General features: G+C 28.5%; 1 protein-coding gene across 2 annotated transcripts in view; it reads right to left on the bottom strand.

Annotated features, from left to right (window-relative positions):
• The window catches only part of Shab (Shaker cognate b), a 43,372-nt gene that overhangs the window by 11,378 nt on the left and 6,694 nt on the right, over window positions 1-25,300 (bottom strand). For both annotated transcript variants that reach the window (XM_089072296.1, XM_089072297.1), the window contains exons 2-3: window positions 13,735-14,581; window positions 8,380-8,678 (exon numbers count right to left, since the gene is read on the bottom strand). In XM_089072296.1, the coding sequence (XP_088928422.1) occupies window positions 8,380-8,678; window positions 13,735-14,581 (1,146 nt within the window). The remainder of the gene's footprint in view (window positions 1-8,379; window positions 8,679-13,734; window positions 14,582-25,300) is intronic.

Below are 25,300 nucleotides of genomic sequence, written 5' to 3'. Positions count from 1 at the left end.
AATAGAATTCAAGATTATATATAATTGTAATAAGTTACTTAAACTGTAGTTATGAATTTTTAGATTTTTATAATTTTTACTGAAATATAGAAAATCTTGATAGATCTTAATAAAATTATTCGTTTCTATATGATTCGTTTTTATATGATATCACAAAAATAATATTTATCCTATTGTGATGCAGTTAATAATAATATAAGAGTTAAGAATCCTTGTAATAGCTAGGATAGCTATAATTTTGAAACTAATCCGCATGTTAATCATCGCGCTCAATAAATTCAAGATTTGTAATATTACAGATTTAGTGTGCAAATATTTATCACACATGTCTAACGCAGCTACATCATATATTTATCATATCATAGCGTTAATTGCCATGTCGAAATCGGAACATTATATTAACAAACAACAAGTAATATAGCCAGTTTCTCGGCAATCAGGGTCTTGATTGCTAAATCTTTTGTATAAAATAAATTCAAATAATCATGTCACCAACTACGTGCCACTTAAAGCAGACTTCCACGTAGTGGTTCTATAATAATTTGATAATCAAATATTTTTAATATTGATTAAAATCCCTTTTAGTATCCCCCCCCACCCCCACTGGAATTATATTATAATTGCGAAAAATCACCTCAACCAGGGATCGAATCTGGATCGCCCGCTATCCGGCATCCATTAAACTACTGAGGCTATGGTAATATTTATCTCTACTATATTTATCTATACTTAGATAAATATTTATCTATACTTAGATAAATAATGTGTCAAACGTCTTTTTCCGGCACGTATGAATATGATTTAAATATACAATAGACATTTCAGGCCTTGTATTCTCATTAGAATTGTATTCATTAATCATTGAAATGTAGCTAATGCATTTCTTAAGCCGAATGGCATGTGATTAAATTCGTAGTGAAAGCATAGAAAAAGTTGTCTTATATTTGTCGCGTTCGGCCATCGGTATCTGATGGTAACCGGAAGCAGGATCTAACATAGTAAAATATTTTACATTTCCTAATTGATCTAATCAATTATATTGGAAAGAAGACAAGTCTTAGATCGTAAGATCATTCAATTTTCGGAAATCTACTACAATTCTTAATTTCGATTTTCCGATTTTGCGTCGGCCTTCTTTGGAATTGGACTAGGAAGAGCACGTCCCATTGACGGATGCTAAGCTGTATAATTCTATGCTCTAGCATTTCGTGTATTGATTTGTTAATTTCATGCTTATGTTTTTCTGGAAAATGGTACGGCCGTACGTTTACGCTCATGAAGTTGACTCGCATCATTATCTTGTGCGATATTATGTTCGTACACGTTAGTGATTCTTCATCTAAATGAAGCATGTCATTGAATTCTTCACGCATACGCAATAGCGCTTTTCTTTCTTTTGGATTTAAATGGTTAAGTTCTTAAAAGATTTTTCTGTTCTCACGAAAAAGTTCCCTAGTTTTCGCCGTATTTATCGTCAGCGTTTTTGTGGGTTTAGATATTAATTCTTCGATAATTACGTGCGACACTTGAATTTCTACCTCTGCCTCCGTGATGTTTAGAATACTCACGGAACATAGATACCCACGAGACTCTAAATAGTTCCTATTGAAGATACGATACTTCTTCCGATTGCGTAATATCGATTGTATTTCGGTCTGCCATGACTTGTATAATGGTTTCATTTATTTTAAATATTTTTCTTCGTAGCAATAAAAATATTGTGTGAAAATAAAAAGAAAGTTATAAAATACTGGAGCGCAAACACGCAATCTCCAGATATCTAGCATAGCACCTAATCTGCTGCGCAACACCAATGCTTGACGAACATTTTACAGCAATGGTATTAATGAAGCGTACTAAAATTCAAATCACAATTTCTCGTCAATAATTGAAAAGTGTATCGTCTCCGAGTAATATTTGTTACTTGCATATCAATACTACATTCTAGTTAAAGTTTGATAAAATCGGTGATGTAGGTAATAAAAAAATGGGAGGTTCCATTTAAGAAAACATCGGTCACATTGACACCTGGTCTTGAGAAGATCATTTTAGATCAAGTCCATATTTTCATCGCATGTCCTCTTTAATATCCTATACCTTTTGTCTGAAACGTTTTTCTACATTTAAAGCCGTTTCTGAGATATAGGGCCTAGATCAGATTTTAGAGACACTCCTCAGAAATTGCCTCCTCAGAAATTACCTATTAAGAGTAAGTAGTAAAATTTTATCATTTTTATTAGTCAAAACTTTAAACATAGTCCTTTGAATTTGTATCTTTTTTTCTTTAAATTATTTGCCATGATATTTCAAGAATTTAAATAATCCTTCCAATTTTATAGGCTTGTTAAACATAAACTTTGTTATAGTCCCTAGTAAAATTATATCTTAATTAATTATATCTTAATTATATCTTAATATCTTAAATATTTCTATTGTTTATTTAAAATTTTGTTAGTATAAAATTATTGTACAATTTAAAGTTGAAAATTTGAATAGTCAAAAATCAAAATTTTTATGTAGTTTATCGTACTTTTTATTTATTTTTATTTATGTTAATTTATTTTAATGAGTCTGATAAAAATTATAAAAGTCCTCAATTTTCTTATTTCAAATGATTAGCGGTAATGCAATTAAAGTAACCACATCGCGATTTCGAAATCCTTTCTACTTTATAAGCATTGTAAGTTTGATCACTAAGATATTCAAATTTACTATTAATATGATAGAAATATAAGAAAAATGAACAAAAAATTTGTGAAGTTGCAAATTAATTTTTTCTATGAAACAAATCATCTACCCTATTTTTTGACTTTATTAAGCAAGTACTTTCTTAATAGAAATATATTGTAATCTAAAAAATTACATCAAAATATTTGATTAATCATTTAAATTGATATCATTTGATATCATTTGATTGATTAATCATTTAAATTAGATTTTAAAATAAAAAAATATATCGAATTTCATTAATTCGTGAATATCCGTATATCTATATTACATACACAAATCCACATCATATTTTATGATAAATGAATGTTATTTCTATGATTTTTGAACATGAAACAATTAAACAATATAATTAATAAAATAAATTATGAAGAAAACTTGTTAAATATATGAAAAATTTAAAGAAAAACATACTCAAAAGAAGTATATAAAAAAAAAAGATACCAATTTTTATTTTTTTTTATAAAAATTATTAAGATCATTTTAGCAAAATTTTTTTTATCAGTTTTTTATAATTAATATACATAAATATTATAATGAATGTTACATAAAATTTTGAAATGGATGTATGTCTCTCCTTAACTGTTGAATACAAGCATAAAGTATGGTTAATGTAAAAAATTTCTCATTATGTTTTTTATAGGAAATAGTATCGTGCTATTTACAAGTATAGATATTTACAAATATTATTTATTGTTACATAAAAATCGAATATAAATAAAATGTTTATTGGATTTGCGATTGATTTCATTATAAGAGTCTAAATACATAATGTCAGTCCTGTATTTTATACATTGCCACCAAAATAATTCCTAGTCTACATTTAACCTCCTACGGTCACGGGTTTTTAATCTGAATCATTGAGCAGCATTAACATAACTCGCGCATTTATATGTCAACGTTTGTCATTTTCCCGCCCTATAGATGATCCAATATGTGTGTTCATTCCGTTGAGAAAAGAAGACCGCTCATGTCCGGAAGGGAAGAGTATACAGCGAAGAGAATCAGACATTGTTGATTTGGCGAGTCGATAAGACTTGGCAAAGTCTGACATATTAGATGAAGTAGTAAATTTGCATGTGAATAAGCGAATGTATGATGAATGTATCTCTCAGTAGCTTCGCTGAACGATGCTGGTCAACGCGCGCTGTCGGACATTGCCTGCAACATAGCGATACCAAGTGTGTAAGAGAAATAACTGTCACCACATGATTGAAATCTATTTACCACAACAAAAAAGCAATTTAATAACATGACATATGCTTCGAAACATAAGTCTCTTAGCTTTATAAGGGTCAAAAGGTTTTAATCTCACTGCACTGCGATTTGGACTAAGAGACCCAGTAGTGGTCCGAGGTCGTTCAAGTTCGCGTGCAGTACGCTTGTATGGAATGGCAGTGAGATACCCGTGATTCTATTAACCCGAGTCTATTAACCCGATTTTTCAAGGTAAACGGAATTATGACATTCTTTTCAAAAATTCGCTAATTTCATATCTTATAGATTCATACATACAAATGGATGGCATACAATTTGAGCACATCTTCTAAATAAATAAAATAACTTATTATCATTATTTGAATTGTTTTATAAATTATTTATAAATTGTTTTAAACAGAAATATTATTATTTTGAAATAATATTTCAATCGATTTCAATGATAATAATTTTATTTATTTTATTTCCCCAAATAAAAAGGGAAGGTGTCACGGCGGGGCCCGATCACGAATCAGTCGTGACAATTATTTTGCGAAAAAATACCATCTCAGCCAGGAATCCAACCTGGATCTCCTGCTTACCGGGCAGGCATCTTATCCTTTCGACTACCGAGGCACGTGATAATATTTATCGCAAATAACGTGTTTAGAATAACACGTCAACAATAAAATGATACACATACATAAGAAATACTTACAAAATATGAAATTAATAAATTTCTGAAAGGAATGTCATTTGACAGCTTGCGTTTTACATATTATGTAATAACATTTTTTCTTTTTTTCAATAAAATATGTCTGCTATCTCAGATAGTGTGTTTATACGAATATCAGTAAAAATAACTCACTCTTTGTATTATAATCATTATATCAACTTCAAGGGGGCGACAGTCAGCTTTCGTCCTTCTATTGTACATACTATGCATTATACCACACTTGAACACGCGAACTGTAGGCAACTTGATTCGTTAAATCTAAATGTTCAGAATTCAAAAAGTATTGCAGTCTCGAGATTTTGATTAATTACATTAGGATTTTCGTTTCAAAATGATCTCAGGAATTTGCTGTAAAGCGTGTTACGATCTTCACAGGACATTGTGTGTGTGTGTGTGTGTGTGTGTGTGTGTGTGTGTGTGTGTGTGTGTGTGTGTGTGTGTGTGTGTGTGTGTGTTTATTTTTTTATAAAGTGATTCACAAATATGAATCAATTTTTTACCTAATGAAATAAATTACCGACTGCATGTTTAATCAATTTAGCAGCATATAGATGTCGATTGCAACAACCGGCGTTGATCTGAGTGCGAAGTAAAGATGTCCGTTAAAATTACATTAAAGTTAAGTGTAAAATTCTATTTTTTCATAGATATTAAGACATTTCGTCATTAATTTTTTATATGTAGAAATAATGGCAAGATGGTGACTGAGGTGATAAGGTTAATGAAACATCCTTTTCTGATGGTGTTGAGAGAAGACAGTGATGAATCAGAATCAAAGGACAAAGGATCGACATTGTCTGAAGGTTTGTTGACCATTTTCAACATTGTCTTTCAAAAATTTCCAAGCCGTTCTCTCAAATTCAATCGTTGCAACCGAATTCTGCGTAACAGGCGAAACAGTGTATTTCAATGGTTTTAATCTTATTGAAGTTCTTCTGAAAACTTTTTCTCGGAATTAAATATATAAATTATTTTTTAATAAATTACCATGCACCAATAATAGCGTTTGACTCTTATTTGCCTTCTAATTTGCATTTTCATTGTAATTATTTCTCTTTTTCTATTTCTAATATAATTAATAGATATACAATATTTATAATTTTTAGAAAATATGCAGTTTAATTCACTATATGTAGTTGTACTATTGTATGCAGTATTTACTATTTTAGATTATATAATAGGAGGATTATGTAATAGGAGTTTTTGGGTAAAGCTTTCTATCGATGTATTATCGATGCCACATATTTCTTTTACAATGTATACGTAATTTTTTTCGTCATCAGTGAGTTTTACTTCTTCTGCTTCTGGTACATCAAATACGTTTTAAAAGTAACAATTCTTTCTCTTCTATTTCGTATCTTCCATTATATATATACATATATATATATATATATATATATATATATATATATATCCTCTATTATATACATGGAATAATGGACAGTAAACTTAAACAATAAAATTTAAGCAGTAAATGAATCGATCAATCACATTTGAGAATTAATTCTCCCTCTTTCTAATTTTTAACTTATTGATTAATTCGCTTACCATTTAAGTTATACTGCTTACGTTTTTCTCAGAGTTGAGAAGCAACGTTACTTGCAATATCGTTACTATTACAATTACTTGTTTATTTTGGTAACGGCATTACTTTTTTTTAATATTAATTAACGATAATGCAATTATATCTTTTCCTTAACGCTGACGCATTTGACAGTTATTTTTATCATTATTTTTTTACATTTTAAATCTATTTATGATATAATTTTTGTGTATTTAATGTTCAGTCTTTTATCGATATTCGTAATTCATTGTTATACATAAAATCATCGTAAGAATAGTTTATCATAAATCAATTATGAACAAATTTTAAAAACCATATTTTACAAATATGTAAACAAACAATTGAGGATGGAATAAAGTGTAAATTTGGCCATATTCATATATTTAATGAAAACCATAATTTTTTTATTTGTATTTTAAATATTTTAAATTTTATTAAATTTTTTATAGTCTTGTGAATTTAAGATAAAAAATATCATTGTTTTTATATTGATAATTGAATAAAAAAATTTGAGAAAAATTAACTTTTTTATTTAATCCGCCATTATTTTAATATTAAAATGTAATGGAAAAAGTAACGAATCATTCCTTTTAAGCAATGATTACTATAATGAGTTTTTTTTTAAATCAGTAATCATAACTGGTTACTTTTTTAACTTAATAACGAATAACGATAACGAGTTATTTTTTTAAAAGTAACTCGTTATCATTATTCGTTATCGTAACTTTCCCAGTCCTGAATTTTTATATCATAGACCTTATTATTAATATGTTGAGCTGATTTATTAATGCATTTAATTGATAATTTTATTCCTATTTTCGTAGAATTAATCTTTTAAATTTTTATTTTCATAATTTTAACTTTTTATTTTCATTATTTTGATGATTAAAATGAACATTTCACAATTTTTTACAATTTAGATTAATGCGACTCTCGCCTCTGTTTAATGAATTGCTGAATTTAATTTAATTTTTATATCACTGATTTTTGAAATTCGAAAAAAATTTTCATTACTTAATTTTATGACGCTAATTAAATTGTAATTTTAATATGTTATTATCTAGTTCTTTAACATGACTTTTTATCATTTTTAAATTATTTTTTTATACTATTTTAACATACAATTTTTTTGCAATTTAATTCTGCAACCTCCTCTGATTATTTTATTCTATACTGATAAAGATTAATATGATCGAAATGTACATGTTTTTTTCTAAATTATTAGAAAATAAATTATTTATTAATACTTATTATGCTTACTCTAATTTCCTCGTTCTTATCTATCTTTTCATAAAGATTAAATGCTAAATAATTAATAAATATTTTTAAAATAATAATGTCAAAATTGACCTAACTTAAATTTATTCTTCCTCTTGACATATTTTTAAACACATCAGTTATAAATTTTACTATTATCAATTATATGTCTTATAATAAAATAAGGAATATTGTAATAATACAATTAGAAAATTTTATAAATTTCATAAAAATTTCGGTTTAATCTTTACAATAATAAAAAATACACACAACACACACGCGCGCGTGTGCGCGTATACATATGGGATATGTGTGTGTGTGTGTGTGGGGGGGGGGGTATACATATGTATATACATGTGCGTGCGCGTGTACTTGTATATTTGTACACATACATAATGTAAATTATCCTCTACAAAATAAAAATAAATCTTTCTTTATAAAAATATAAAAATTTAAAATAATTTTGTATGATTACATTATAATCAGCTACATAAATTAATAAAAAATTAACATTTGTTATTTATACCTGACTTTTTAAAATGTAAGCACATATACACGAAACAAAAAATAAACACTTCTTAAATAATAATATGAAGTATTGACACGATTTAAAGAACCAAATAGTAAACATTCGGCAACTTTCCCCTACGTTGAATTTTTTTAATTGATCAATTTTAAACACTTTTAATTTGAAACCTGTTATAGTCATTTTATATTAGAATTTTCTTTTTAAAATGACTTTAGTTTTCTTTATTATTACTTTTTTGTATATTTAAATAACATTAATTGTCGATTATAAATTATCCACACAAGAAAAAAGTTAAATAAACACTATGCATAAGATATCTGCATATGTAAATACAGATTATATGTACATGTATTTTATATCTGGACTTACATTAGATGTTATATTCCCTTGATTGACATGCTGTGTTGACATCTCATCCTGATAGTAATCATTCTGGATTGCCGGTACATTTTGAACAAAATCAAGAAGTCGACGATTTGGGCTATCAGGCGTAGTAGGCAAATCATTAGGTAAATTTGGAAAACAAGTATTAGATGTGCTGCGCCGATGTCGTGATAAACTATAATGCTCGTAATTGCGATAACAACCAGGTCCGGTCTGAGCAGGTCCACGATCGCATGCGGATTCTCCCTCTGTACTGTTACCGTCCATTCCAGATATGTTATGACCTAGAAACAGATTCAGCATCTGTATTATTCTAAGAATTAAATATTATAAATCGTTGAAATATTTAATGGATATCACAACGATACAAATTTCTTATTTAAGTAGCATATTTGTGCAATTATTCATATCTTATAGAAATAAAAAAAAAAGAAAGAAAGGAAAGGGAAGGAATAAATGAGAATAAACAAAGAAAAAAAAACAAGAATAAGGCTTAAAGGATAAACAGAGAGAGAGAGAGAGAGAGAGAGAGAGAGAGAGCAAGAAAAAGGGAGAAAGAAAGATAGAGAAAAGAGGAAAAAAAAGGAAAAGGTCAGGAGGAAGGCTGTGAGAGAAAGAAAGAGAGAGAGAACGCTTTAAATTTATATAAAAGTTTATTTTAAAAAATTATAATTATTTCTCAATATAATTCTTTTGTACACATTATTCCACTCTTTGGATATTTTACAAAAAATGTTTTACATAAAATATTAGATGACAATAAGTTTAAAAAGTGAGAAGAATGTGCAAAAATGAAAGATTGAGATTTTAATTTACATAAAATTTACATAATTTATGTTACGAAATCAAATAACAAAGCACATCATATGTATTTATGAAATTATTTTAAGAAATAGATGTAATTCTTCTTTTTTAATAGATTTTTGTATATTCTATACTCATTTTTCCGTTTATTTATTAAACTATGTATTTTACTTATGTCTGATATTTGCTCACTCTGTAATATCTTCAAGAAATACATAAACTTAAACATAAAAATAATTAACTCAATATATCGTAATTAAAAATACTAATTTTAAAATGAATTTAAACTGTATTCATGGTAATACATAATTCAATAATCAATTAATCAACAAAAAATGTAGTTTACCTCCCCAAATTTATTCTAACTATTATGAATAAAGATTAATTTTGTTCTTGCCAATATAATATGTGACGATTTACACTTGTTTTCCTTAAATATTTCTAAAGAGAGTCAATTATGATTAAATGTATAGTAAATAATAAACAATATATAGAAAGTTAAATATTTAATGTTTTCAAAATGTTTTCAAAATGACAATAAAAATATGATAAAAAATAATTTTCATAAAAGAATATAAATCATGAGAATTGTTTGATAAATTTCCTACAATGAAATACTTATATTTTTGAGCAGAATCGGTTTTATCTTTTATATAATCTTCTTTCAACTCGATACACTCGGTGCATCTTGTTTCTAGTCTCTTCATTCTGTCAATAAAATAGGTTTGATCAAATTCTGAAAAATGCTCATTTATGGCAATTGTTTTATCATTGAATTTTTCTTTCTCAACCATTTCTTCATGTTCGGGAACAAAAAAGTTGCAAGGGACTAGATCAGGCGAATATGGAGATGGAGAATCGATTCGTAGCGCAATTCATCATTCATTTGGTCATGATGACTGCACATATATGAGCTAGTATATTATCCCAGTGAAAAGGAACTCTTTCTTCTTCAAATGTAATCGTTTTTTCGCGATTTTTTCCTTCTTTCCGGTAATGATGCATAATATTCGGTGATAATTTTTCCTTTTTGAAGATAATCGATGAATAATTTTTTCCTTTTGAAGATAATCGAAGCCATATGCTGTGGATATCTAAAAGAACAGCTGTCATAATCTTTCCGAAATAGAACATCTTTGTTTTCTTCGGAGTAGAAGAAACTTGTTTTCCAATTTCCGCCTGTTGAAGTCCACTGTTCCTTGTTCTCAAATGTATAGAGATCCATGTTTTTTCAATAGCCATAAATCGATGCAAAAAGTCTTTTGTATCTCGTTTGAACCAATCAAAGTACTCTTTTGAAATGTTGTGACGAATACATTTTTGGTCCAATACATTTTTGATCAGCAAACACAGTATTCATTGCCCTTTGCCCAGTCAACTTCCTTATATCTAAATCTTCAGGTAATTTTTTAAACACACGTTCAGAATATATGTCTGCGACATTTGTTATTTTTCTTATCTCTAATCTAATCATTCAGTACAATTTGACTTATACTTTGTCGACCATTTTCTCAGTCATTGCAGCTTTTGGGCGATGAACACTCATCAAACACATTCGTGGTCATGCTAAACTCGGCAATCCAAACCGTAAGGAAAAGAAGGAGCAGCGTCATCGTAAACAGAATCTAACTGAATTTTGACATTTTCCCTTTTAGATTCAAATATTTAATTATGAAATGGTATTCAATTTTTTATATCATTAAAAAGTATGTACATACATGTATGTACTATAACTGACTCAAAACTGATTCAAAACAAAACTAAGCATCACATATGGCTGAAAATTTAGAAGCAGCCTTAAAAAGATGTAGTTTTCACATCTTACAATAGTTTCCCGAAAACATTATGGTGCAGACGATCGATTATGGTGCAGATTCTCACTTCCACAATTCGTGTACTTTCGCAATGCGCATGCGCACATTTTTAACCAATTTCATCATATATGACTTCATTACAATCAAATCCTGTATGTAACTTAAATACACGTATGAATGTTTTTGGCAAGATTTGCTCTAACCTTTTATTTATTTATTTATAATTTCTTTTAGCAAGGACAAAAACGATTTTATTTATGGGCAAATGCGGACAATCAAATTCTGTTTGTAAGTTAAAAAAAATACACGTAGGGAGTAGCAAAAAAGAATTAAAAATAAATAAAAAAATTTGACATTTTTTTACAGATTGGACAAAAAATTATTATTTATGGATAGATTATGAACAAATTGTGGACAATCAAATGCCACAAAGATTTTATCAAAATTCGTATTTAGGAATGCCAACTTCACAAACCTCAGAATGAAGCATGAAATGACTTCTACGCCAATAATTTTTTAATATAACATTATAATAATTTTGCGATTAAAACCAAATCTCTGCATATTATGTATATAATATATTAATATAATATAGTATAATATATTAATATAATATATAATATATTAATATATATTTATATAAATAAAAAATATAGAAATTTAGTTTAAAGAATGAAATAGATTTTAAAATTTGAAATATTTTTTTATAAAGAAATTATTAAAAAAAAGTGTATATTATATTTTTTTATAAATCATATATCTATTATATGTAACTTTTGTATATAATTTTTCAAATTATTTACATAATTTATAAATTATTCAAGTTATCTTATTCTTCAGCTAACTTGTATAATTTATAAACATTGTGCATATTATAGCACATAATGCAATCTATGAAAGAGGAAACCCTGCCTATTATTTAGTGTCCCTAACAGCACGCGATATACTGCGAATCATCCCATTTTCACTGCTTGTATTGTGATTATATCTATAACGTACTACAGGTTACTCAGGTACAAGTTTCATCGCATGCGTATATTCTCAGGTCGGAGATATAAATATAATAAATAATAAAAAATAATAAATAATAAATTTATTAAAAATGACTTAAAAATAACGATTAAATGACGATATATTTATGACGATAATAATATATAATAAAACGATAATAATATTTCGACAAATGTTACGTCTATAGAATATACGCGCGCGATAGAAACGTATCATTTCCGTACCTCTGACCTGAGAATATACGCATGCGATGAAAAAGCGTATGTACCGCTGCGTAAATCCTGAGAATATACGCGCGCAAAAGAAAACCGAATGATACTGTCAGTGATGTTCTAACGTGGATCTCAGTACGTTATAGATAATCACAGTATAAGCAATCACGAAAATGGGATGATTCGCAATATGTCGCGTGCTGTTAGGAACACTAAATAATAGGCAGTTTCTTCTTTCATAGATTGCATTATGTGCTATAATATGCACAATATTTATAAATTATACAAGTTAGCTGAAGAATAAGATAACTTGAATAATAAAATAACATTATTAATTACTATCTTTCTTTAATTAACTAATTGACTATATAATAAAAAACTATAAATAAGAAAAATATTTCGCATATTTAATACAATTATTAATAAATTCATAAACAAGTAAACAAAATATATATAACAATTTATAAATAATTTTCATAAGAAAAATGATTCTCATTAAACATAATATATTCACAGCTTTATATATAATTAAAGTATCTACAAGAATTACATATACAATCGAGATTTTAAAATTGAGACTGTATACAACAATATAGTAACATTCATTAACCAGATCTATCATATTTTATACCAAAATTCCGTATTCACTTATATCATCATTTCAGTAGCAGGTTTCATCCCATAGAAGTGAAGCAGCATCGAGGATCCCAAGTTAGATGGATAATCGTTATTAAAACCATGCAATGGTACCAAGATAAAAGATGTTTCATCGCTTTCTCTTATTTTTTTTTAATTTTTTCATTTTTTTCATTTATTTTCCGTAAAGGGTGTCACGTATATTATAGATTTTCAGTACTAGCAATCAATGTCGGAACGCAATCATAATCTACTGAAAACTTCCCGTTTTTATCCTTTCCTAATACTGTCATCATTCGCTGCGAATATTCGCGGCGAAATTCCATGGAAGGTGTTACCTCAGACATAGAAATGTATTTACAACGTACTTAGTCGCAGTACATATGAGAATATTCTGAGATGATCGCAATATACGCATTGCAATCTTCTCAAAACATACTCAAAACGTACGCGTGCTGTTAGGAATACGCTTTTCATTTTATTACTGCACTCAATTTCTATTTAAACAGAATTGAAGAATCCTGAATTAATTATGTAATAACGACGGTTTTATAAATATTTTATACATTATCTGAAATTAATTTATAAAATTTTGGATAAGTTTCAAGAATGGATCAAAGTATTGTAATATACTATTGTAATATAGAAATAAATTACACGATAACTATTACAATATTGTTATTATCATGGTTACACGAAGAAGAAAAAAGTACATTTAGAAATATGTCTTTTCAAAAATCGGTTAATAAATCTAAAATGATGATTTTATATCAAGATCTTTAATTTGTTTCATAAATACAAAACATCGTAGCGCAACACCGATTGCAGATTGCACCCTCTGTGCTCATTAATCCGTCGCTTACCAGTATCGACGATGACGTCGATGAGATCCATACTCTTGGCAAAGGCATCTCTCAAGTTGATGTGATGAAAAGACACGATGCTGCCCTCTCGTTTGGCCCTCTCAAGGGCTTCTCGTCTCTTGATGGCTTTCTCTCGTCTCATCTGATTCTTGTAGAATTCGGCGAAATTGTTGACGATAATGGGAATGGGCAACGCGATTACCAGGACACCACATATACAACACACACTGCCGATCACTTTGCCGAGCGGGGTCGTGGGGTAGATGTCGCCGTATCCGACGGTGGTCATTGTGATGCCTGCCCACCAGAAAGTCTCTGGAATGCTTATAAATTTGGTCCCAGGCTCCTCTTTCTCAGCGAAATAAGCAAGACTCGAGAATATAAGGACGCCCATCGCCAGGAAAAGCATCAATAAACCTAGCTCTTTATAAGAGTTACGTAAAGTAAAGCCGAGACTCTGTAGCCCAGTTGAATGGCGAGCTAGCTTTAGGATCCTCAGGATCCGCATTATACGAAAGATCTGTACTACCCTGCGCACGTCTTGGAACTGATCGTTCGCGTTCTTGTTGGTTTCAACCAAGAATAGTGATACAAAGTATGGCAATATTGCCAGCAAATCAATCACGTTAAGACCGCCTTTGAAAAATTTCCACTTATCCGGTGAAGCACTGAACCTAAGCATGTATTCAAGAGTAAACCATGAGATGCATACAGCCTCCACCATAGCAAGCTGCGGATTATCTTGAAAGTTTCCTTTCTCATCATTCACTTGCATACTAGGAATGGTGTTGAGAGTTAATGCGATCGTTGAAAGCACAATAAAGAGTATTGATATCACAGCTATCACCTGAAAAAGTGATAGATCAACTGGTCAAACGAAGCTAATTAACCTATTTAATCTGTATGTGAAATGTTCCCTATCTTAACTTTTTTCTTTATTTTTAATTTATTTTTAATAAAGTAAAAGACAAAAGAAATAAAAGTAAGAGAGCAAGAAAAAGAGAGGGGGAACGGAGAGGGGGGGGAGAGAGAGAACACAGCAAAGGAGAAAAAGAGAGAAAAATATTAGAATATTAGAATATTAGATATTTTATGTATTAGACTTTTATATAGTGTGCATACTTTCTTTTTCTTTCCCATTTTTTCCACTTCTTTCCCTTTCTCGTTTTTCCTCTATCTAGGGGCTCTCCCACACTGAATCACGACGAGCGATGAGTGATGAGCGATATCCAATGAGAGCTTTGCTTTTTCAAACATCCATCCGTGACGTTCAGTGTGAGAGGACCTTTACTTTTTCTTTCCTTTTTTCTTTTTCTTTTCTATTCTTTTTTTTCTCTTCTTCCATTTTAACATCATAAACATTAGCGTATACGAACACAATATATGTATGCATGCACGCATGCGCGTATGCACACATGCACGCACATTTTTCGCTGGCTTACTCACTCACTCACTCACTCACTTACTCACTCACTCACTCACTCACTCACTCACTCACTCACTCACTCACTCACTCACTCACTCACTCACTCACTCACTCACTCACTCACTCACTCACTCATTCACTCACTCACTCACTCACTCACTCACTCACTCACTCACTCACTCACTCACTCACTCACACTCACTCATTCACTCATTCGCTCACTCGCTTACTCGTCCACTCACTCACTCACTCGCTCATTTCTTCCCTCCCTCTCTTCCTCCCTCCTTCCCTTTTTCCCTAGCTTCCTCCCTCCCTCCTTCTCTCACTCACTCACTCACTCCCTCATTCGCTCACTCCTTCGCTCACTCACTTACTCACTCATTCTCTGATTCTCTCATTCAGTCTCTCGTTTATTCAGTTATTCACTTATTCATCTACTCATATATACATCAATGGTAACATATGCATTACGTACGCGCATTTATTCTTAAAAGTATTGTATCACATACAATACTTTTAAATTCGGTATTTTTTTCTTTTAATTGAAGAATATCTCGAATTTAAAGTATATAGAGAAGTACGCGATACACGGTTAAGAAGACATACATTCACGCACGCACGCATATGTAGAGAGTAAATCATTTTATGTGACGGATTGATTTTCTTCAAAAACCAAGGCTTTTATCGAAAAATGTTTAATATAAAAGTTTTATGATTTCAAGGAAGACATAAAGTAACGTCATTGATTTAACCTTGTATATGTGCCAAGGTCACATGGCGGTCAACTTTGTTTTTTTAAGTGAAAACCCACATTAATTAAAGTTAATCTCGAAAGATGTTTCGATTAAAATCTTATTGGGAGAGCCTTCAATATTAAAAACGGGATTTTTGAAAAGTAAAAAAAGTGAAAAGCTCTTGATTTGAAGACAAGCTTTTTTCAATTAATTAGAAGACGAATCAAACAGATTTTAGAGGCATATGATTCTTGTTTGAGATAACACTTTGACGTTAATGAAATTCTAGAGAAGACTTTCAAGCGATTTTAGTGCCATTTGGAAATAAGACGTCGAAAAGTAATGTAATGTTTTGCGAGATATGCATTTCGAAGAAAGGTCCAATGGATAAAGGGAAACTCAAATTCCCAACTCAGATTTATCACGTTAATGCTCTTTGAAAGAATTCAGATAGATATCCTTTGCTTGCGATCATAAGAGGAAAAGATATTTACTTGTCATTGTCGATTAAACTAACTAGATGAGTAGAAGCTTTTTCATTAAAAAATATTAAAGAATATTAAAGAATATTAAAAATATTAGAGAAACGATAATGAAAATTTTCATTAATAAAATAATTTGAAAACATAACGTTCCCTTAGAGATGCACAATAATCAAGAAGATATTTCGAGATTTATTTCAAGAATTAGTACGTTTTCTTGGATTCAAGAAAATAAAAAACGATTACATTTAAATAGATGAATCGTACATTAGTTAATTATCTGGCGAAATTTTCATGAATCAAAAAAATTGGGATCAGATATAGATTTTCATGTTTGTTTGCGAATAGATACAAACATGAAATTTCAAAGATTTCGGTAAAATTGCATTTTACCCGTGATCTTGGACTTCCTCATTGTGCCATTGAATTTTCCGAAGAGCAAGAAAGAAGATTATGTAGGAAGTTATATTGGCAGATTGAGGAGAAAGATGGAAGAAATTTATAATTGTAAAGGGAAAAAGATGCATGAAAATTAAGTCTTCTTGAAGTAAGTACTGATAGGACCAAAAGACTAGACAAATTTGTTTGGAGATTAGAAGATATAGTTACATGGTTAACCTCGAAGGTTAAAAGAGAGCTGCCAAGTTCCAAAGAAGTTGGGAAAAATTTTTTGTTATAATTAAGCAGCTTAGTGATATGGTTTTTCTTACTTTTAAAAAAGATATGTAAAGACGATTACTTGCACATAACTTCGTGAGCAGCTGTCATCACGGAAACCATTTTGACAATTGAATATATCAAAAAGCTAATGATATAACATTATCCTTTTGCTCTTTGTTTATTATAATTCTATTTTATAATTCTTCTCATCATATTATTATCTTTTTAATAAATTGCATACGCATTGTTTATTATCAACTCAACTTTATGAACCCGATTCATCAATCAGGTTGCTGGAGAATGATTAAATTAATACATTGTACATTGTAAAGGGCTTATCTTTTTTAAAAGTAATTATGTTTTCTTGACATTGATAGGTTTTATTTTATTTTAAAATATAGTATTGATATAATACAAGTAATATTAAGATAATCTTCAAAAAATAAATCTATTGCAAAATATTTTTTTATATTTTACATGAAAATATATTAAAATAAAGCATAAAATAACTTATACATTAATTATTTCTAAAAGTATAACTTTTAATAATAATTTTTTAGTAAAAAAAAACTATATCTAACTATTACTATTATATAACTATCAATGCTCTAAAATATGTAAATCATTTAGAAAAATAGTAATGATGTTCCATTATAATTTTAGCATTAGGAAATAAATATTTAACAAAATAAAAACGCATTTTCTTTGAAAATATATAACTTTTATAAATTAGTTTGTTTTAATATTTAAATAACGGAAACATTTTATATGGCTATACAACACTTTGTATATTTATCAATTTATGAGGAAATTATTTTTTGTGTAAAATCAATAAGTTAAATTAGATTATAAATTATTTTTTTTAATATTTTTTCAATTAGACTTTTTTTTAATTTCTTAAAATATTAATTATTTCTAAAAATATTTATATTTTCATCAAATTTTATAATAAAAAATGAATTTTTTTGAATTATTCTTCACTATCTCCTAAATGCGTATAATAAAATACAAAGATTATAATAATACTAGTTTATAAAAAAAAAATTTTTTTTTTAATTATTTTGAACCAGACAAAGTACTTCTTATAGATTTTTGGCTGAAAATAATAAGTAACATTTTTCCGCAATTAATATTTTTATGTCAGATTTCCAAAATAATTGATTCATATGCAAAAAATGGTTTTCTTGATTTGAAAATCTTTTATTTAAAAATTTTTTATAAAAACGGTTAATATCTTGAAATTTTAAACTCTAAACTCAAAAATCATAAATGTACTATTCTATAAAATACATTCTTTTTATTTTGATATCTTTAAGAAACATCTTGTCTGATTTAAAATAATTTTTTGCTGTGAACTAATATAAATTCAAATGCGTTTCTGCGTTGATCATATGAAAAAGCAAATGTACATAATTACTTAAATAATATATGAATTTCTTGATATATATTGCGATGTACAATTGCGATGTACAAGCAAGCGGTATGCATGAAGCAATTTCTTGTTCGGATATTATTTCCGTGTTATATTTATATCTTTATGTATTTATATAAATACAATAACAAATAACATATATCATTTCTCATTGTATTTGAAAACTATTCTAATGTTATTAATTAATATCCTTTTTTCTCCGTTTTTTCACTTATGCTTCTACAATCTCATTTATATTATAATTCCTTGTTTAAATATATAATATAAAAAAAAATTATAAAAATATATATTATATAAAAATTATATAATAATTATATTTACTTGAAAATAAATTAATGAGCTCGCTAAAAGTAATGGATTAATTAATATTTAATGTCATTGAAGAAATATTGTATATGCTGTGTACTATTTATTTCCAAGAAGTATAAATCTCATTTTTTTGCGTTTTTCTCTGCGTGCTCAGTAGAACGACAGATTGATAGCTTAACTAAATTGAAAGATTCTTGCGACATAATACACAGAGAGAGAAAGTACTATTGAAGAAGCAACACACTCCAACCAAAAGAATCGTCACAAACGTAACGAGGGCGTGATATAACTTCGATAGATATTTCTACAGAATTGAAGAATATGTTGACTTAATACAGAATCGATATTGTTCTTACTGAAATGTATACCGCTTATAAACACAATTTCATCACTAGAGAGTTTATCGTCGTTTAAACGCAGTCTGCCCGACGTCGCTCGACTCACACAAGTTTTATTTTATTATTCGGCCAGCGTATAAAAACATATGACCCTTCAAAACCCCGCTCCCTTGCCTAATCAAAACATGATATAACTTACTTTTTAAAAAAATCATACATTCCAGCCTATCTCTTTCTTTTTGTTTCTCCCTTTCTATTCTATATTCTTATATTACAATACAATTGCTACAATGCGAAATCAATTCGTCAAAGATTCAACAAAATCATATTATTAATTATTATACAAAATTAAGTTACTCAATATAAAATAGCAATGAATTTATTGCTCAATATTTAAATCGCAAGTAAGTAAATAAAAAGAAGTGTGTATATTGGACGGTAAATAAAAAAAACGTTTATTTATTTTTTTTACGGTTATCTCTAAAAATAATATATGATAGTGCTTAAATAATATTGTTAATAAAAAGAGTAAAATTTTTGAAACATTTTGAAAACTTTGTCTTTGTAAAATAAAAAATGAATGAAATGGAATAGAAATGTTTCTGGAAAATAATATATAAAAGTTATTCAAATCCATAAATTAAATCCATAAATGACATAAAAAATTGATGATAAACTAAACATTTTTAGATTAATAATCTCCTAAAAGTGGTATATTTTACCGTTACGTTATAGTAAAATTATATCAAAAGCACCTTTGGAATCATGTAATCTGCAGACATTAGACTTCAAATAAATTACATTATATACATTATTTACATTATATATATTACATATATACGTGCACGCGGCATACGTGCATGCGTATGTGTGACATGCGTATATGCATGCATATGTGTGCTATGTGTGTACATATACATACTTGAATTTATGCATGGACATAAATCTGTACGTGACCGTATATGGTGCGCGTGCGAGCGTGCGTGTGTGCGTGCGCGTGTGTATGTGCGTATGCATGATGCGTGCAAAGGAGTAGTGGCTCCTGCATATATATATATAGGATGCGATAATACAGCAATGCCGTAATATACGGCAAGTTATTTTTCTGATATTCATGTTACATAGTGAATAGAGTTAGGTTCAGAAACGTCGGATGTATCATTTTATCTTCATTGTTCATCAAATGTTAAATGAGGATAAAATAATATCTAGATATTATTTCTAAACGCACTCCAGCATTACGTACACATGCAAATTTTAATTAGCTCCTTTGCGTATATAAAAAAACCCATGTGTTATCTCGCTCACGTTGTATTCGTATATTTATTGCCAATACTGAAGATTTATAATAAATATGACACGAATCATTTATCTTCAACACTGGTAGTAAATATCAATGAATATCGGAATCAGATAATTTCTGTTTAACAATCTCTGCAGATTAAATTATATATATTAGAGTCTCGCTTTAATTACTCCAGGTAAACAGTTCGAAATATGTGGAAAATGTAGAAAAACATTTTAAATAAAAGTTGTTGAGTTTCGAAAGGACCGCATAATTATGACATTGATTCATTCGCAGATGAAAACTATCGAAAGTTTTATTGTCGCCATTTTTTAAATAGAGTCATATATTTTTTGTTAGATAAAATAATTTCTTTAGTTTTCTGGATATAAAAATATTAAGATACAATTGTCAAAAAGTCAATTATTTACGAGATACTTCATTTTTTATTATCGGACATTCTCATATAAAATATAAAATATCTCGTAAATTATTTATATCTTTGATAACCATATTTTAATACTTTTATACAAAATAATAAAGCAAATTGATTAGTGTAGATAAAACATATAGTTGACTTTAAAAGAAATATATACTTGCATATTGCAAGTAGCTGCATATTGCTACTTGCATAATTTTTTTTAAAGCATTTGAAACGATACGTCCCCGCCAGCAGTAGATGGCGGGGATGTAATATCGGGAGTTTGTCGGATGCTGTCGTTTGATTGCAAAAAATCAGATGCACGGATTAAATTTAAAATTATAAATTATATTTTAAACTAAATATTAATATTACAAATTTACAATTTTAAATTAAATGCCAGCTTTCAATCTCGCTTGTTTTCGGTTTAAATCAGTATTAATGATCAGTATTATTGATATTATAGAATGTAGGGAATAAGAAGGGAGGATGCGTCACGGCGGGGACCACGAACCAGTCATGAAAACTCGTAATTATTTTGCGAAAAAATACCATCTCAGCCAGAAATCAAACCTGGATCTCCTGCTTACCTTCGACTACCGAGGCATGTGATGATATTTAAAATAACGTGTTTAGAATAATATGTCAACAATACAATGATACACATATATACATATCATCTCGTTGAATAATCGTGTACGTATATGTGTATTTGTGAAAATCGTTTGAGTATGCGGAACGGCAGTGAAGCGGAGTGCGCAAGCGCGATGTGCCGAGATGTGGAATCATACGTGGCGAAGTTCGAGTAAATTTCATGAAAACGTTCGCGTTCGATATTTACTTGTGTAAGATTCGTGTGTCGAAAGATCGAGAACGCTCGATCTTAAATGAAAGGATGTAGATCAAGAACATTCGGTCTTGTAGACGAAAACGAGAACACTCGGTTTCAACGGAATAAATCGAGAACGCTCGGTCTAGAACAGAAACGAGAACGCTCGATTTCAACGGATTTCAGCGGGAGCAGCGAGAACATTCGTTATATACGGAACAAATAGTGGCGGTACGAAAACTCTCGTACCGTCACTGGGCATCCAATCAGATCGGAATGTCGAACGGAGATCTACTTCGATGAAAAAATCGGTTGCTTATATAGCTCAGCTTAAATCCTCATGCAGCATTGACGTTTTGATACCGAGCGCTGATTGGTGAAAAACGGATAATGGGGGTAAATAAAGATTCATTCGCCGTTTTATCACCACTACTCATTTTTCATCAATCAGCATCTGTGTCAAAGCGCTAGTGTCTACATGAGGATCCAGGCTCAGTCATCCGTGTTTGTCTAAAATTTGTCCAAATTTTATTTGTTAGCGAAACATTGTTTTTCGTCTCTCGTTAGAGAGACGAAAAACAATGCCCGATAAATGCTTACGCGCGTACGTGTGTTAGGTTAAGAATAGGCATAAATAATGAAAAATGTATTAATGTAATTGTTCCCCAAAAAAATCAATAAGTTATTACTAGTACTACTACTACTATTACTACTACTACTACTACTACTACTACTACTACTACTACTACTACTACTACTACTACTACTACTACTACTACTACTACTACTACTACTACTACTACTACTACTACTACTACTACTACTACTACTACTACTACTACTACTACTACTACTACTACTACTACTACTACTACTACTACTACTACTACTACTACTACTACTACTACTACTACTACTACTACTACTACTACTACTACTACTACTACTACTACTACTACTACTACTACTACTACTACTACTACTACTACTACTACTACTACTACTACTACTACTACTACTACTACTACTACTACTACTACTACTACTACTACTACTACTACTACTACTACTACTACTACTACTACTACTACTACTACTACTATTACTACTACCACCACTACTACTATTACTATTACTGCTACTGCTACTGCTACTGCTACTACTATTACTATTACTGCTGCTGCTGCTACTATTATACATATAAGTACTACTATCATATATTTTATTATATTATATTATATATATATATTATATATATTATAGTGCTACTATAGCATGAAAATAAAGCTTTTTTATTCTTGCTTTTAAATATTTAGTATCTTCTTTATCAAGAAAATATGTGCAATTCTTGTCTATATTATTTAATACATTTTTATAACCAAATATATAATATAATGCAAATATTAATATCAGATTCGACATGTAAAAGAATGAATAATAAATTAAAGAACTTTCAAAAAGAGGAACTGAGAGTGTCCGGCGCAGTAATTGATACATTCAAATATATATTCTTATAAAAATATATTTAATTCTCACATAATATAAAAAATTTTTGAGATACAAACATATCAGCTTATTTTCAAGTCATCTTCAGCAATGTACAAATAATTTTACAGTTTCGTAAATCCGCAATTTCATATTTTTTCCATATATTGCTTGCGAATTAATGTTTCATTGAATAATATTTAGTATAATCATAATAATATTTAATATATAATAAAAGATAATATATAATATATAATAAAATATATAATAAAAGAACATATTATTTTATTGAAACAAATTATTTCAAAAAATTGTGTTTTTCCAATCAAATAGTGACTTAGTGCAACAAAACAACATCTTTATTCAGATAAATAAATATTTAAATTATTATTATTATTATTATTATTTAGATAAAATTATACTGTTTCAATAAAACAAACGTAAGTGAAGCAAATAAGAATAAAGAATTAATTTAAATATAAATATAAAGAAATCTTTTCTTCGCATTTTTGTATGCATTAAATGAAATTATAACCATTTTCAAAAGTCAATTCAATCAAATAATATTTTTTTGTATGTGTCAAATTTTATTTTTATATCAATAATTTTGAACTATAATTCGTTTCTTACGAAGGAAGATTCCGGTTCTTCGAATGACCGATTTTGTCGAACTTTTGCTAGAATCTGTGTAGAAGAAAGTATTGGTACTGAAATAACAAATATTCGGAGAGAATACATTTTTCGACTATTAATGAGAAATTGCGGTTTGAATTTTAGCATCCCCTATTAATATTCCCCCTATTAATATAATACTGTGGTAAAATGTTCATCAAGCGTTGGCATAGCACAATGAATTGTTGCATTAAAAATTTGGAGATTGCGTGTTCGCGCTTCAGTTTTTTATAACATTTTCATATAATTTTTTTATTATTAGGAAGAAAAATATTTAAAATATATAATAATACGTAAACAAATTTTTTATATATTCAAACTTTTTTATTTTATTTTTTATTTTGAATAAAAATGGCTGAGTATATACATATATTTATATATATATTTATATAGATGGCGAGATATTTATATAATATAGAAAAATATTATGTATACATTTATTACAAATTTATTTATATGCAGAAGAACAGAAAGCAATTACAATAATATGAACTCAATTATTTGTCGTGTTGTTCTCTAATTTTATAAATTTTAAAATAAAAGCAGTTGAAAAAGCAAGTAAAGCACAGACCTGATTTGCAAATACACATTATAAATCCTATCTTGTTCTTGTTATAAGCACATTTTGTTAATAATGGTGTACAGCAAATAATATTTCATTAACATTTTAAAAATCATCCGATCGCTAGACAATTTTATACAAACATGTATATTTAGATATATATATATATATATATATATATATATATGTAAAATATATATATATTATATATATATATATATGTAAAATATATATATATATTTTATATATATATATATAATAATTGATGAGAAATGGTTTTAATTTTAGCACGTTCCATTCATATTTCTACAATAAGACGCTTATCAAATATCGGCATGGCGTAGCGGAATTAGATGGCGCACAAAGAATTTGGCGGTTGCGTGTTCGCGCTCCATTTTATAACCCTTTCTTTCTTTCCTTTTAGCTCTTTATTGTTATGAAGAAAAATATTTCGAATATATAATAAAATATGCAAATAAATTTTTTATACAATATATTCAAAGTTTTCTTCCTCTTGTTTATTTTGAATAAAAATAGACAATACATAATAAATATATATGTATATGTATTTATATATGTAAATGGCGAGATATTTATATGATATAGAGGAATATTATGCACATATTTATTGATTTATTTATGTCCAGAAATATAAAAATAATTTTGTGCTCCAGTATTTATATATATATATATATATATATATATATATATATATATATAATGTTAGTCTAATAATTGGTGAACAACTGTACCTTTCTATTATGGAAAATTAATTCCCATTTCCACCAATATAGATTAACTTTGATTCCGCTTCATATAGTTTTATGAGCTTAAAAGAAGATAAAAAATAAATTGAATCAAAATCAAATTTAATGCATTGGTGGAAATGGAGATAAGAATTGCTCACATCGGAAATTGCTCATACCGGAAA

Source organism: Pogonomyrmex barbatus, unplaced genomic scaffold (assembly GCF_055798465.1).
Source record: "Pogonomyrmex barbatus isolate J1 unplaced genomic scaffold, ASM5579846v1 scaffold13, whole genome shotgun sequence".
In the NCBI taxonomy this organism is placed as follows: Eukaryota; Metazoa; Arthropoda; class Insecta; order Hymenoptera; family Formicidae; genus Pogonomyrmex; species Pogonomyrmex barbatus.
This window is presented reverse-complemented; position numbering and strand designations above follow the sequence as displayed.